This window comes from Chelmon rostratus, chromosome 22 (genome assembly GCF_017976325.1).
Source record: "Chelmon rostratus isolate fCheRos1 chromosome 22, fCheRos1.pri, whole genome shotgun sequence".
NCBI lineage: Eukaryota > Metazoa > Chordata > Actinopteri > Chaetodontiformes > Chaetodontidae > Chelmon > Chelmon rostratus.
In genome coordinates, this window is record NC_055679.1 from 16571251 (window position 1) to 16586368 (window position 15118).

Here is a 15118-nt window from a genome sequence, read left to right on the forward strand (position 1 = left end):
AGTGCACAAAAATATAAAACAAAATAAAACTTTATTAAAAAGGAAAAGTCTGCATCATATTTACAGAGTTGGTTTCATTGTGGAATATTACTGGTAAAATAGATAAAAACTCATACTGACCAAGTCCAAAATCCCAATGATCTGCATCAAATTCATCCAATCACATTACAGCCGCCTACATTTTCCACACTGCTAAATGGGTAAAAATGCCTCTTAAACCTGTGTGAATCCTTTGTTAATTAACAGAACATTAATTAGCAATAATTTTGATAAGCACAGTTCACGGTTTACATTTGCTGGTTCCTGCCTCTCAAATGAAAACATCTTTTGAGACCACTGTAAGTAGTTAAATAGTTTGACATTTTGGAAAATATACCTAGCCACCACATTGCTGAAAGTGAAATGAGAAGATTGATACCACTCTTGTGTGTGTACACTACATATTAAGGTATAGCCGCCAGGCAGTTAGCTTACATTAGCATAAAGACTTGAAATTGGGGGAAACGCTTATACTGGCTCTGGTTAAAAAGGGAACAAAATCCCCCTACTAGAACCTCTAAAGCTCACTAGTTAACACGTGTATGTTGTTTGTTTAATCCACACAAAACACAGAGTAAAAAAAGTAAGAATCATGCTAGGAAAAGTCATGCTAGGACAGCACCGCATTGCTTTCATATAAATGCTAACATTAACATGTTGCACATTATATCTTTTTAGTTTAATCCATACAAAAACAAATCTGTATGGCAAAAGAAGCTACTGCTAGTGGCTGGTTAGCTTAGTTTAGCACAGGAAAGGGAGCTGGGGGTTTGCCAACTCTGACCAAAGTTTTTAAAAATTAACTTGTTAGCGGGTTAGTGGGTTAGCTTGCTAACTGCTTTCCACTGCTTCCAGCCTTTATGCTACAATAAGCTTATGAGCTAGCTCTGGCTTCGTATTTAGTGCACAGACATGAAAGTGACGTTGATCTTCTCATCAAACTCTCAGCAAGTGTGCAAACGAGCACATTTCTCAAAACTATCTTCAAGAAATTCATTAAGATAACAGTCAACCGATTAACTGAGGCTGAAAATAATCATTAGCTGCAGCCTTAATTGGAACGTTCACATGCTATGCAAGATTTGTCAGTGAGAAGAAACAGCTGTACAACACTCGGGCTTTGTATGAACACTGTTTGGCAGAAAGTCCATCCAGTGTACCAACATGACGATCATTAGACTCTGAAGAAGCTGGTTAGCTTTCCCTGCCCGGCTATCAGCTTCTTCTTACTCGAGGCCTTGCTGACAGTCTTTCCAGGCATTTTGACCAAGACGCTACGGGGCTGTTTCTTCTGTGGAGGCTCATTCTCTGATCCTCCATGTTGATTCGAATCCACCTGCTTCCTCTTGCAGCTCTGCGTCTGAATGGCAGTCTTTTTTCTATTACCCGGGCCTGCACCTCTGTTTTGGGCATTTCCACTTCTTTGCCCGGGAGCAGCCCCCCGCCGCACGCCGCTCTGCTCCTTATTTGGACATTCAGAGGCTGGAAAGAGTGAAACAAAGCAAAAGCAAGTGTGACAAGCTTGTAGAAAAAAAAAAAAGGGAAAATGTTGTGACGAAATTTCTGACGTTAGCTGCTGGTTGAAGCAGGCTGTGTGTTTATTCTATGAAGCTGAAATTTAACATTTGTCATGTAACCTGGTGGAGCCGAGCCTGAATTCCCACGTAACAAAAGACAGAAGGGGAAATGGGCAAAAAGTCTGCATGAGTGTGTGTGTGTGTGTGTGTGTGTGTGTGTGTGTGCTTTTTGGTTTTTACAACAGATGTGGGTGTGAGCAGGTTTTATAGAATGGAGATTCGTTTAATGGCTGATGTTAAGCATCAGTCCCAGGGCTCGGACTGGGAAGGGTTCAAGGCTGGAGCGGAGAAGGCGTGCCTGGGCCTCCGTCCAGCTGTGTGGCGTCAGAGGAAACAGAAATCCATCCCGGCAGAAAGGGAACGCTGCACCGCTCGTGTTGACATTTTGAGCTTTTCTCCGCATGCAGTGCAGCACGTTAACCTGTAGGTTCTGATGAAGTCGAGGTTGAATCTGTACCTGGGGTTGTCTCCTCCACATCTGAGCCGCACGCCTCATCCACAGCTGGGGTGTACTTGGGTTTGGGTGCTGGGTGCACACAGGTTGGGACCTGGCTGGTGCTGGGGAACTCCAGCACACGGTTGAGGGGCAGTTCTTCGTCTTTGTATGTGCACGCAAACTGGGATCGAATGACTCTGTCTTTGGCCTGGAATAAACAGAAAAACCCTTTAATCCAACCGATATGATATGATGACATGGTGGATGATCAGTATCAGTGACTCAGGGCAGGTGGCCTTGGTTTCCAGCTTTCAAAAAGTACTTTCTGGCTTCCACTCTAGTGTTTGGAGAAAAAAAAAACAAAACTCACTTGTACTCAAATTTCAAGAAATGCTTTCCCACTCTGCACATTTTCAACTGCTCAACAAGCTAGAGGGAAGCGCCAAGTTTCAGCCATGCTAGCAGCTCTGTGAGGCTTTACTTAAGAACAGCAGTGCTTTGAGCTAAATGCTAATGCGAGCCTGGCAACATGCTCGCAGTGACAATGCTAACAAGGCGTTGTTAACAGGTATATTGTTTACTGTGGTCACCATCTTAGTGTGTTAGCACGCTAACATTAAATAAAACAATAGGACAACAACAAATAGCAGGAGACACAAAGTACAGCTGAGGCTGATGGGAAGTAAAGGCATGCATACGGTGATAAACCATCACAAATGGGAACCTTGTGGTGGTGCTAGAGGAAAAATCAGGGGATCCCCAAAGTCTTTCGGTTATGACGTCAGGGAATTTAGACTGTCAATACAAAATTTTGTGCCAATCCATCTCGTAGACGTTGAGATTTTTCACTGGATAAGTTAAAACTTTGACCTGCTGGTGGCGCCACATGAAAAGTCAGGGGCTTACCAGTCATTAGGATCCATTCTCTAGGCAGCGTTAACATCTGTAGCAAAGATCATGGCAATCCATCCAATAGCTGTCTAGACGTTTCACTAAAAACCAAAAATGTTAATGGTGGCATGGCTGTTGATCACTATCAGTGACTAACGGCTGGTGGCCAAGATTCCTGGCTTTAAAAACATATTTTCTGGCTTCAGCGTTTTAAACACAAAAATCAAATGAGAAAGAGCCAGGCATTATTAAAAGTGTTTTAAATCAATCTCTTGCGCTATAATTAGTGAACCTTTCTGTTGCTGTATAATTTGCTGACCTTTTACACTGATCACAGGCCACATGATGGTTGCTTCAGTCATTGATAAAGGTCAATGAATTACACATTTCCCCAACTTTGCTTTCTTCAGTCTTATCACAAGTACATGTCTAAGACAGCAGAGCAGCACCTCATTAAAAGCCTTTTCGGACAAACTAGTTAGTTATAACAGAGTGAACGATGCTGAAGACTACAATCCTGGCTCTGGGGCACACAGATCCACATCTTTTCATCCAGTGTTTGATCTACTCCTGCTTGGGATTATCACAATCCAAGGATTTCACCCTTCAGGCCAGTGGGCCACAGTAGGGAGGAGAAATCTGAGGGAAAAGTACAGCGAGCAAAGCTGGGTGGGTCTGTAAAGCACAAAGGGATCAAAGCCTTGGTGCTTTTCAAAAGAACTTCTTAAAAGAGCACCTAAAACAACAGCAACCCTAAGAATGAGGCACACGTCAATAATGGAGCTAAAAATGTATGCTGCCCTGCTTGCATGCTAATAAAACATATCAGAAACGCCCCAGAAACAATGGGAGGGGATGGAAGAGTGAGCACGGCCAAACTATGACCGACGGAGAACATTTAATCCAATTACAACAGGTGGGAGCCCAACGTGGCACCGTGTGGTCAGACAGCCCCATTCCTCTGAAGATGGCTGTCCTGAAATAACCTCCGCACACCGCCTGACACGATGCTGGAGACACCTGACCAAGACATTCCTGATGGTACTTCCAAAAGCAGGTGCAAGCAATTTCTGCAGCTTTATGTTTTGACATGTGTTCTCACACGCAGGTGATAAAAGTGGGAATGAGTAACAGGTGCAACATGACTAGGATCACCATCAGAGACTGATATAGCCATTCTGGGATAAAGTGAATATTCTGTCGTACTATAATGCAAATCAAATGTATCTTTGCACAAACATCGTTACCGACGTCACAGAGGAGCAACACTAAATTGGCATTAAGAGTTTCAGTCCAGTTTGTTTCTGTTTGGATCATCTGTGGCACTGAGAAAGAGATTTGGAAACGTCCCAAAAGCAGAAACTAAATCTGTCCATCTCTGTGTGTGCTAGTTGACGTCAGTGCATGATGAAACTGCTGGAGGAGTCTGGGATAAAGTCATTCAGCAGACAACAGGAAACAATAACCTTTCAAGTTTCCCTTGCTAGTCGAATTACGCGACTGATATGGCTTCTTCAAAGTGAAATTGATGCAGAAAGCTTCCGCTCACCGAGTTCAGGAAGCGGTGAGCTGCCCAGGGACCATTACAGCGCACTCAAACAGGAAGGCAGCCAGATTGTGGGGAGCTAAAATGACATCTGCTAGCGCAATCAAATAAAGGAGCCATTTCACAAAATGTGTTTAGCATACATGTTCAAAAGGAGTTCACACAGTGGAGCTACCTCAGGTTAAAAGATCAGGCCTACCAGCAAATCTAAAGCTGCTCATGTCAGTGTGTTTTGGGTGAATCAGCAATTGTCGAGCGTATGCAGACGTTCACGTAAAGGTTGCAATATGAGACTGTAAGAATGCTCTGTTACAAGTAGTTCTGCATGAAAAATTGTACCAGGTCGAAAGAGTAAAAGAACTAATTAGTGTGCAGAAGAGCCCTTTCAGAGTGATTTTTTGAATATTATATAATTTGATTATGATAACCGATGCGTTAGCATTTAAGCAGTAAAATGTTGAAGCTGGAATTACCTGACCAATACTGAATTTTTGAGGCCGATACTGATATTTGTGAGTAAAAAAATAAACCCATAATGATATATTGGTTTAATCGGTGCTCCACTGCTTCAGCACTGGACTTTATAACACAGTGCAACGTTGTCGGACTCATGGTGGACACTTTCCTACGAAATGATTAAAATCCATGCAGCAGAACATCGTCTTTTCTATTCCACTCATTCTTCTTTTTCCTTGTCAACTCCTACATTACCCATGATGCAACTCGGCTTGCGACAGACCAGAGATTCAGTCACAGATTCAGGTGTGGTATGCTAGTTGTGGCTAAAGTAGCAGCTAGCCTCAAGCAGACGTCGTGCTAGAGAGGCCTGGTAAAATCACTTCTTTCTGACGCCACACCTCCAGATGTGTTTAATTTTCAAAACTGTAGCTTTCGGCCTCAACCGACACTGACTCAAGTGACATCACTTGAGGCAGTTATTCGGACACAGCTCCCTGTGGAGCCACAAATGGCTTCATACACTTCCTTGCATAAAGCCTTTAAAAAAGTGTGACCAAGACACATACTGAGTGGGACAACCTACAGCTCAAAAATCAACTCATCAGCACTCTCTGGTGGACAAACTGTGTAAGGCGACACTTTCCAAAACGTTGGCTGTTGCTCCCAGAGGCTAAACCGTCATCATGATTGATGATTAATGGTGGATCAGACGTGGTAGCATTAAATGTAGCATTAAATGGAAATACTCAAGTACAAGTACCTTAAAATGGCACTGAGGAAGGGTACTGTGGTGCTAAATCAAGAGTCTGATCAAATAAGCCTCTTTGCTTGCCGTAGGATAAAATTCAACAATAAAAGCACAACTCAGGTCAGTCTGTATTCTGATAATGTGACAGATTCCCTCAGACTGAAAGCAGCCGAGCTCACAGCCAGGAAGGAAGAGATATCAATATCAGATATACAGTGTGTGTTTTATTGTGCACTGTAAGCAAATGGAGCCGAGCCCTGACAATAGGATAACTTATCATTAGGATTGGTTAATGGTTTGAATCCCCCACGAATAAGTCGTTTTATGCCATGGATTTAAACGGCACCCTCAAACCAACACTAAGAGCTAAAACACAGCTGTACAAACGGGAACGGTGGAAGTCAGTTAAGATGTGCGCTTCAGCTAAGAAAATAAATAACATAATACCAGGGAGAAATTACAGGATGTAAAGACATTATTTTCAATGTTTGTACATCTGATTCAATTTGAAGTAACTGATGGTTTGGATTTGGGGCTCTTGGATGAAGGGGCCCACGTTACCTTGGGTTTGAGCAGGTCTAGCCGGCTTTGGACTCGGTTCCGTAGAGGTTCTGGAGAACATCCAGCAGACACTTCAGGGGATCTGAGGGGCGAGCCACAATGAGAGGCAAAGACAAGAGGTTTATAAATTAGAAAAGCTAGAAAGTAACATGGTCACAACAACCAAGAACTCTACCCACCGCTTCTTCAAAAACGCTGCTTTACACGTCATAGAAAAGACGTTTGCGCTCGCGTCAGACTGAGCTGATGTCGGCTTTTTGCAACAAATTGGATATCAGCCATTCAATGTCATCCACCTCAGGCATAATGTAGGTTCCCCCCCGACCACAGCCAGTGGCTGTTTTTTTATACTATTATTTTTATTTCAGATGTTCGACCAGAGAAATTGTTCCAGTGTGGTGTGGGAGGATTTTCCTCCATATGGTTTCAGTAGAGAGATGTAGAGTCTCATGTTGGTCTAATTGCTGTTTCAGGGGCTTTCCCACTCTGAATCCTGTGGTAGTAAAATGCTCAAATCTAATTCAAAGCTCTGTGAGATTTCTTTCTCATAGTAAAATATTAACTTTTGATTTACTAGTGTTTACTTGACCCTTGAAGGGTGTGACAAAGCATTTAGCTGAATATAAGGTCTGTCAGAATCGACAGTTTACAGACAGTACTCTGGTGCTACACTGTGGTGAAGCAGAAGAGTGTGCGATATGTCTTTTGTCTATAATAAACAGAGTGGTAAAAACAACATTATCATTACTCTGCACATGTTTCTCAATCCCCTGTGATAAGTGAGCTTCAGGCAGAACATGATTGTCATTGCAGATTTTGACCTTCTGTCCAAGAAGTTGTGCCACAATGAGCTTGAAGTCAGTTCAGCTACAAATACCAGCTGAGTCATTATTGGTTAATCTGTTTGCTATTCTTATGATAATTCAATTAATCGTTTAGTTTAATAATTTATTGTACAATGTCAAGCAGGACAATAGTGAAATGCCAAAAGTGATAAAATTCAAATTACTTATTCTGTTAGAACAACAGCCCAAAACCCATAAATGACTCATGTAAAGTGCTGACTAATCATTTCAAAACTTATTTAAACATATATTAGCCTACAGCTATGCTAGCAGCTCTGTGGGGTTGTACTTAGGAAAAGCAGTGCTTTTTGCTAAATGCTAACATGGCAACATGCTCCCAATGACAATACTAACATGCTGTTGTTTTGCAGGTATAATGTTGACCATGTCAGCATAATATCATTTGCTAATTAACGCCAAACACAAAGTACAACTGACTAAACTAAACTTTGACCTGATGATGGCGCTAGAGGAAAAGTTAAAGGATCTCCAAAGCCATTAGAATTCATCCTGAGGGGGATGGGAATGTTTGACCCATCTGATAGCTGAGACATTTCATTCCAACCTACATGGTGGCGCTAGAGGAAACATCAGGGATCACCGAAGTCAGTATCATCTGGGGATCATGAATGTCTGCACCAAACATAAATGCAAACTAGCTGTGGAGATCTTTCAGTCTGGACCAAACTGGTGGAAAGATCCCTAGAGCCACTGCTACCAACCTGAACAGCGTGAGGATGCAGCTCCCCTCTGCCTCGCTGAGGACGGGCTGGTCCTCGGACAGCAGGTCTGCCTTGTTCTGACACGGAGGAGTCGACGCTTCCTCATCCAGCAGAGCCATCAGCACCTTCACAGTGTCCCGACCGCCGTACGCGGTGGCGTGATTGACTGCGTGCACCCTTGGCTGGAGAGGAGCAGAAGCACAAATACAAATCAGTGCTCTGTCAGCTCACACAGCGCACAGTTAAAGAAGATGAAGTGGGTTTTGTATTAATGCATAGACCTCAGGACAGATACAAAAGCCAGAACTATGGCTGGCTGGCTGCAGAGCGGAAGCTGTACATTACCCTGGCAGGGCTTATCCCGGTCCGGCTTGCGTTAGCAGTCTGTTTCTGGATGTGGTGGAGTTGGCAGATCCTCTCCTTCAGCTCCTTCGTCGTCTCTTCGGCTGCAGCGTACACTGCATCTCCACTGCTACGTCCCTTCACCAGCACCGCCCTGATGGCAGCCACCAGCCTGGCTCCACACACACTGAGAATCAAACACGGGGACAGTCACAATGACATCTGCCGAGAGAGCCGCATTGTGCCGAGAGCAGAGGAAAAAAAGAAACAACCAAAAACCCTGAATTTGTTTTGGAAAGCAATGCTCTTTTCTTCTGCAGAAAAGACACACACACACACACACACACACACACACACACACACAAACACACACACACACACAAACACACACACACACACAGGTTTTCATCTGGATGGAATTAATAGCGTTCAAGAGTTCAGCCAATATTTGCCAACATGAATAACTCTCTCCTAAAACCGAAAACCCAGAAAAGCCAGGGCCTTCGTCTGAATGTCTTCAAAAGATATACTGCAGCTTCACTTTCAATTAATTGGACACTGACTTTAAGGGCTCAGAGTAATTGTTTCTGTGTTAACATCCAGTTGAGCTTTATTTCACTGTAACGCAGCTTTGCCAATGTTAACAGTTATGAAGCAGAAAATATGCTCCATATCCCTGTTAAAGTCACCCTGGGCACTGTCACTGCTCTCACCGACGGACTGTCAGCACAGAAACTCCAGGATTTTCCTCCTCACAGTTTGGTGGGATTTTCGGGCATGCTCGCACACCGAAATCATAGCAACACATCACTTCTGTAGCTCTCCAACAGTCGAGTGCGCTGCAGCAGGCGAGAAGAGATCGCAGTAAGGTGGAGAGGCGGTGGTCCAACCCTGACCCGGCTCTGATGAGAGCGAGCAGGCCTCAGTAACAGAATCATTTGGGAAAACAGATGTTCAGCGAACAAGGGGCCCTGAACTCTCCATAGAAGGTGTTTGTATGAGGAAATACAGTACTCCACTGAGAGCGCAAAGGCACTGCCTGTTGAAAGACACATGTTGGCCGAGTTCATCAGTGTCTCATCAGACGTGGAGCCCTCTCATCAGCCTGCAAGAACTGAGAACCCTCAGAAGAGCAGCGAGAGGCGAATCCACTACTACACAAACATCACAATGTGTTGTTATGGCTCGGCCGAGCGGAGCTAGCGCCGCTACTGGGACCGCTACAAAGGGTGCCTTCAACAGCTTCACCTCAAAGCTCAACCCTCACATGACTGAACGGCGAAATCATTTCTGATAGCCACTTTTGTTGTGGTGCCAAATGCTTCGACATCCAAAATAATCTGTAATGGTATGGAGAGTGATCTGTGGAGCTTGAGGTTTGATGATAATTCATCAAAGTAAGAGCTCCAAACAGGGAACAAGTTATTTAACGGAGACAGGCTTTGATGTAGCAAAGATGAACATGCTTTAGCAATCCAAATGTTATCGTGAGAAGCTTAGATGGGAGTCATTACAGGTATTTGAAGGAAATAATAACGAGCTGCAGTGGGACAGGTGGATTTTTATGATCACAGGTGTGATTTCAGCGCACAGGTGTCTGCCAGGCCAACACACCCGGCTGGAAATATTCCTACCAGTAGTAGCGGCAAAGCCCCCACACAGAGCAGAGCTCAGTTCAGCTTTCAGAATTTAATTTAATGCATGAGAATCAGCCACAGCGGAGAGGAAACAGAATTTAACCTGAACTTGAAATTGCGAGAAGTGAAGCAATTCAAAGAAAATCCCACTCAGTCATAAATTTCACTGTATTCGACCTCAGTCGCTGCCAGATACCAAAGCATGCTCAACTTTTCTTGGAATCTCTGAATTCCCCTGATCTGCTCAGGATGATTTCTCCGGGATTTGAATGCGTTTATATGAGGATTAGACTTCAATAAAGTAAATACAGCATTTCGTAATGATGCATTATTTGAAATGGAAAGTTGCTTGTACTAGCATATGTAGGATTAGCTACTACAAATAAGTGATTTATGCCTGGCAACTAAGGAAAAAAAACTGCTGTAACCATTAGGATTTCTTGACTTTATTTTAGCCTGAATTTCTCATTTGGTAAACTTGGAGGACCCGAGTCATTCTGACGGGATCAGTCTGGTCGGTTTTTCTTACTGTCAACAATTCCATGAAAAGACCAAACTGACAATAAATTGATCCCACAAGTGCCGTGTGTAAATCCAAACCCTGATAAATCCTTTTCCTCTATGATAAATAAACACATCAATGAGCACACTGGCTGACAACGTCCCTTCATTATAAACAAATGTGTCTTAATCCGAGGCTGAAAACAGTCCACAAATGCAGCACTTCTGTTTGAGGAAGGTTAGATAAGAACTACAGTGCCTGACTGTTTTAGGAGAATACAAAGCCTTTTTTAAAAAAAATCAAACTGATCTGGAGCAAAAGTCCAAGAAACAAGCTAAGCTAGCCACCTGCTGGTTAGCTTAGATTAGCAGCTAACCACCTGCTGGTTAGCTAAGCCTTTTATTTCCATGTCAGATATGAAATGGCATCAAACTTCTCATCTAACTCTTCATCAGAAAGTAAATAAGTGTATTTCCCAAAATGTTAAACTATTTCTTGTACTGTTTGTTGGTCTCGCTGATCAATTGAAATAAATTCCCCCTTTTTTTCTTTTTTTTTTTTTAGATATTTGGTCAGATATTTAAGATTTTATCCAAAGAGTGAATATTTTAAGAGAAAACCACTGAAGACCATTACAAACATACCAAGAGTTAGAAGAGAAGATTATAGTCAAAAAATGTATGTGTGTTAAGGTGGAGCCAGGAGTGGTTAGCTTAGCTTAGCATTAAGACTGGAGGCAGAGAAAAAAAGTTGGCCAGGCTCCGTCCAAACTTAAAAATACACTGATCAACACTTCTGTGAGAGCAATTATATCCTCTTTTCTTTTTACCTTCATGTCTTTACAGTAATTATGTGTCCAGTCTTTATGCTAAGCTAATCATCTCCTGGCTGTAGCCTCATAGTTTGCCCAACACATCAAACTATTCCTGTAATGTGTAAAGGCATGACATCTACAAAACATGAATATAGACATTGTACAAGAAAAGATGAGTAATTTGTCTCGCTCTGAGTTTTCTTCTCCCAGTAAATTGCAGCTCTGTGACACTTTTACAACTTTAAACTGCCTCCCGACAATTACAGCCGATTCTGTCACAAGACGGCAGGCATTACCTCAAAAGCAACAGTAAGACAGGGAGCAAGTGGAAGCCTGGATTAAGCTGCATTGTGTACCTTGGGTCAGGAATCTCCCCCAGTATTTCTTCCAGGTTGTCTAGAAACTGGACAAAGTCAGACAGGCCTTTGACATGTTTCCTCAGTGGGTCGGACTCAGCTGGAGCGTAGCCCTTCCCTCCGAGCTGGATGGCCCTCACAAAAGATGTCACAGCCTGCAAAAGCATGAAAGAGACCCAAATGTTGCACCAGAGAGGATTACTGCAATTTAATGTCATAGTTTTGGTTTTCTAGTGACGTAAAGTGTAAATACGTCATTGCTAAAGCCGAAGAACGTGCCGAGTGTGGGCGTTTCTTACCAAGAAGAGAGAAGTGTTGTTGTTGCGTGCAGCATGTTTTATGTCGGTGAATGCCTGTCGTCCAAGAGCGCGACTGGGGACGTCCAGGGTTAGCGCCAAGGCCATGTCGTTCTTGGAGTTCACAAGCAAATTCAGATAGGAGCAGAAAACCCTTCTCACTGCCGTTTTCACCTGTTGATAATATAGTATAATATAGAAAATAATCATTCATGCACAATATTATATTATTCTATTCTATTAGCATTTTCAGTTAGAAATCAGTTAAAAAAAAAAAATTCAAGAATTTGGGAAATTGAAACCACTGTCATATCTGTTTGCTTAATATGAAGCTGCTGCAAGTTAGCTTAGCACAAAGGCTGGAAACAAGCTCAAACTGCTAGCCTGACTCTGTCCAAAGGTAACAAAAATTTGCCTTTAAATAAAGCTCCTTAATTTGGACAGTTTGGTTTGATTAAAATTGATGCAACACAACCCGAGATATTGTCACATTTATTCTTCTTCCTGCAGAATGTGAGGAATAAAAGCAGAAGCTCCGAAACACTGGCTGTTGCTCTCAGATGCTAAATCGTCACCAGAGATCAGCCGCTGGGTTATGAGATTGTCTAATTCTCCACCAGAAAGTGAATCAATGCATTTCTCAAAACCTTGAACTAATCCTTTGGTCAAACTTTTGGCTTGAAGCCAGTTCAGGCTGTGTTTATAAACTACCAAAAGGGACAGTAGCTTTACTGCCTGAGTAAAACCACTAAAAAACAGCAGCTGACAGCTATATTAAACTCCAAAAATTACATCAGTGTAGTTGGTCGTGCAGCAGCAAGCCTCCAATGAAAACTCATAACTTTGCAAGTGACAGAGAAGAGTTGAGGAAAGAGACTCCACAGGAGCTCTTGTCCAGCCCCACATTGTGTTATGTTTTAAACATCTGCGTGGTAATTTAATTCACATTTTGCTCTTAAATCTAAGTGATATGATATAGAGATCAGGATGGATTCCAGACAGAAATGAAGTACGCTGAAGACTAGGAAAGTAAATGCTTTGATTATTGCCAAAAATATTTCATTTTCCAGAAAAAAACAGTAAAGAGGGTAGGGGGCAAAGTGGAAATAAGGTTTATTATGGTGGTTTATAATAAAAGTTTTAGTGGTGCATGAAAGCAGGAACAGGCTTACCTGTGAGCTGCAGGGCCTTTTTTTGCCAGACGGTGTTGACGCGACTGAAGAGTCTGGAATCTCTGGGACCTCCATGTTGCCTGATAAGAACTCGAACAGCTGGATCTTGGCAAAAGAATAAAACAAGTCATTAGAGAGATAAATCGATTGATCTTTAACTCAGTGGCCAATCTGTACATCCGCAATCAACATCATCACTCTGATTTCAACCAGCTCTCGCTCACCGGGCTCACAGGCTCCTCTGGGTCCGAGTCCACGAGTCTCAGCTGTTTGTACATGGAGAGGATATCAACCAGGTCCACGGTGTTGGAGCGCTTCAGGAAGGATTCGTATAACTCCAGGATGAGATCATAGTTCTCCAAGCGTGCAAAGCTGGGGGGTGGCAGGTGAAGTTTGTCTAACAGTAAGTGTTTCCAGGCCATCAGGACATCACTCAGAGCCACTTTGAACTCTCCGCCGTGCTGTCACAGGAGGAGAGAAAACAGTGAAAGCAGCAGCCATAATTATCAACAGCCTGGAACCAATCAGTTCAAAAGCACAAAGACCTTCTCTCGCAGTCCAAAAATGGGCCATGAGCGATCTCAGCCGGAAATCTGCGGTAATGTCATCAGTTACAGGCGTGATGACAGTCAGCATGAAGGATCAATTGAACTGTGCCATGATGATGACGTGAACTGGGCTCGTACAGGGGACGGACGGGGCTGCCGCATAACTGACAGCAAGAATCATTAGTTACATGTTTTATTCCTCTTTTATTGAAGATGTTTTCAATTTTTCTTCTATTTGTTGGTTTACATCCCTCTGTGAAAAGGACACTAACTGATTGCACGGTGAACACACACCTCCCTCACGCAGCTTAACAATGAATGAAGTACCCAAAAAGCAATATAAGTTTATCAACAGCCACAGTATAGAGGGTGGTTGGTTTACCTTGAATGTAGATTTATAAATGCATTTGCACTTGACATTGTTGTTATCCATTATTATTGTTGGCCAGCTATGGTTTATCCCTGCCATTAACCCATGTGCACTTCAGCTCTTTCCTTACATGCTGCCATCAGTGTTTGAGTGTGTGCATGAACAAGGGGCAAAAAAGTGCTTTGAATAAGAGCACTATCAAAATAAAGTCATTTATGGGTCACCATTTTAGTTGTAGACTGATTTTATATGTGTGAATGAATTGTTTGTGTGCATTTGTGTTCGCAAACTTTTTGCCACTCCACGAGGGACGGATAAGCTTGAATAAAAGCAATGAACCGTTACCTGCTTATTAACTTCTGCCATGGCCAGCTGCAGCACCATCAGCATGTCATCAGCTCCATGAATGGTGGTCCTCTCAGACTGCAAAACCCTGTGGCACTCTCTCCTGAAGATTTTCACCATTGCCTTTAGACGGTCCTCTAAAGCCTCCATTTTCCCTTAAACATCAAACGAAATAAAATGAATACAAATCAATAGAGCAATACACTCAAATGTCAGAACCTGTGTAAACGTGGCTTGCTAGAGTTACAAATATGTAAAAATGTAAAATCAGACTTCTCCTTTACATGGCCTTTAATAAACCATGTTTTACTGCAAAGTCGACTATAACCATGCAGTAAAATATCTTTTAAGGAGCTAAATAAAGCCATTGGACATTAAAGCAAACTGTAATCTCTTTAGAATTGTAAAGCATTTCTCTCCTTTTTCATTGTAAGGAAACGCTTCGAGTCTGTTTGGCTTAATGGCAGAATGATAGCGAGGTAACTTACAATTACGATGTGTTTTTATGTCAAGTTCCACAAGATGCACACATATAACTAAGAGTAACTTATGTTTCTGGCAACATTAAATCAGACAACGTTATTGAAATGGTGCAAACCTCTGATATTGTAATAGTCTCCGAGAGCACACGTCCACGACAAAAAGCTGTTTTGAAATTTTAAATTGCCGGTGACGTGACCCGCCTCTTAACCAATCATCTTGTAGCAGACAACAATGGGAGAGCTGTAATAAAAAGTATTTCGCGTCTGCATTACTTTTTTATAATTTCGTTACGGAATAGTAGAATATGTTGTATAGTAAAAGTCAGACTTTGTTACTCAACAATATGGCTGTATATCGCCAATTGGTTGAGATGGTTTCATTTACGTAGCGCGAAATCCCCCTTGATATTTGTACTGCATGGTACATTCC

General features: G+C 42.5%; 1 protein-coding gene across 1 annotated transcript; it reads right to left on the minus strand.

The window, feature by feature from the left end:
* Positions 1-14: 14 nt before the first annotated feature.
* Positions 15-14838, minus strand: LOC121625777 (PARP1 binding protein). The gene is made up of 11 exons (XM_041964029.1): positions 14805-14838; positions 14207-14361; positions 13168-13404; positions 12944-13048; positions 11775-11945; positions 11476-11630; positions 8170-8353; positions 7825-8006; positions 6258-6339; positions 2074-2260; positions 15-1521 (listed from the first exon to the last, which is right to left on the minus strand). Exons 2-11 carry the CDS (start codon positions 14354-14356, stop codon positions 1214-1216), a joined length of 1761 nt encoding a protein of 586 aa, XP_041819963.1. The 5' UTR covers positions 14357-14361; positions 14805-14838; the 3' UTR covers positions 15-1213.
* Between the last annotated feature and the right edge of the window lie 280 nt (positions 14839-15118).

Excerpts from the sequence above, each read along its gene's own strand:
- LOC121625777 (XM_041964029.1), bottom strand. The coding sequence starts at position 14,356 with ATGGAGGCTTTAGAGGACCGTCTAAAGGCAATGGTGAAAATCTTCAGG. Across the intron at positions 8,354-11,475 it reads GGGGAGATTCCTGACCCAAG|TGTGTGTGGAGCCAGGCTGG; the intron begins GTACACAATGCA and ends TTTGATTCTCAG. Across the intron at positions 2,261-6,257 it reads TAGACCTGCTCAAACCCAAG|GCCAAAGACAGAGTCATTCG; the intron begins GTAACGTGGGCC and ends TGTTTATTCCAG.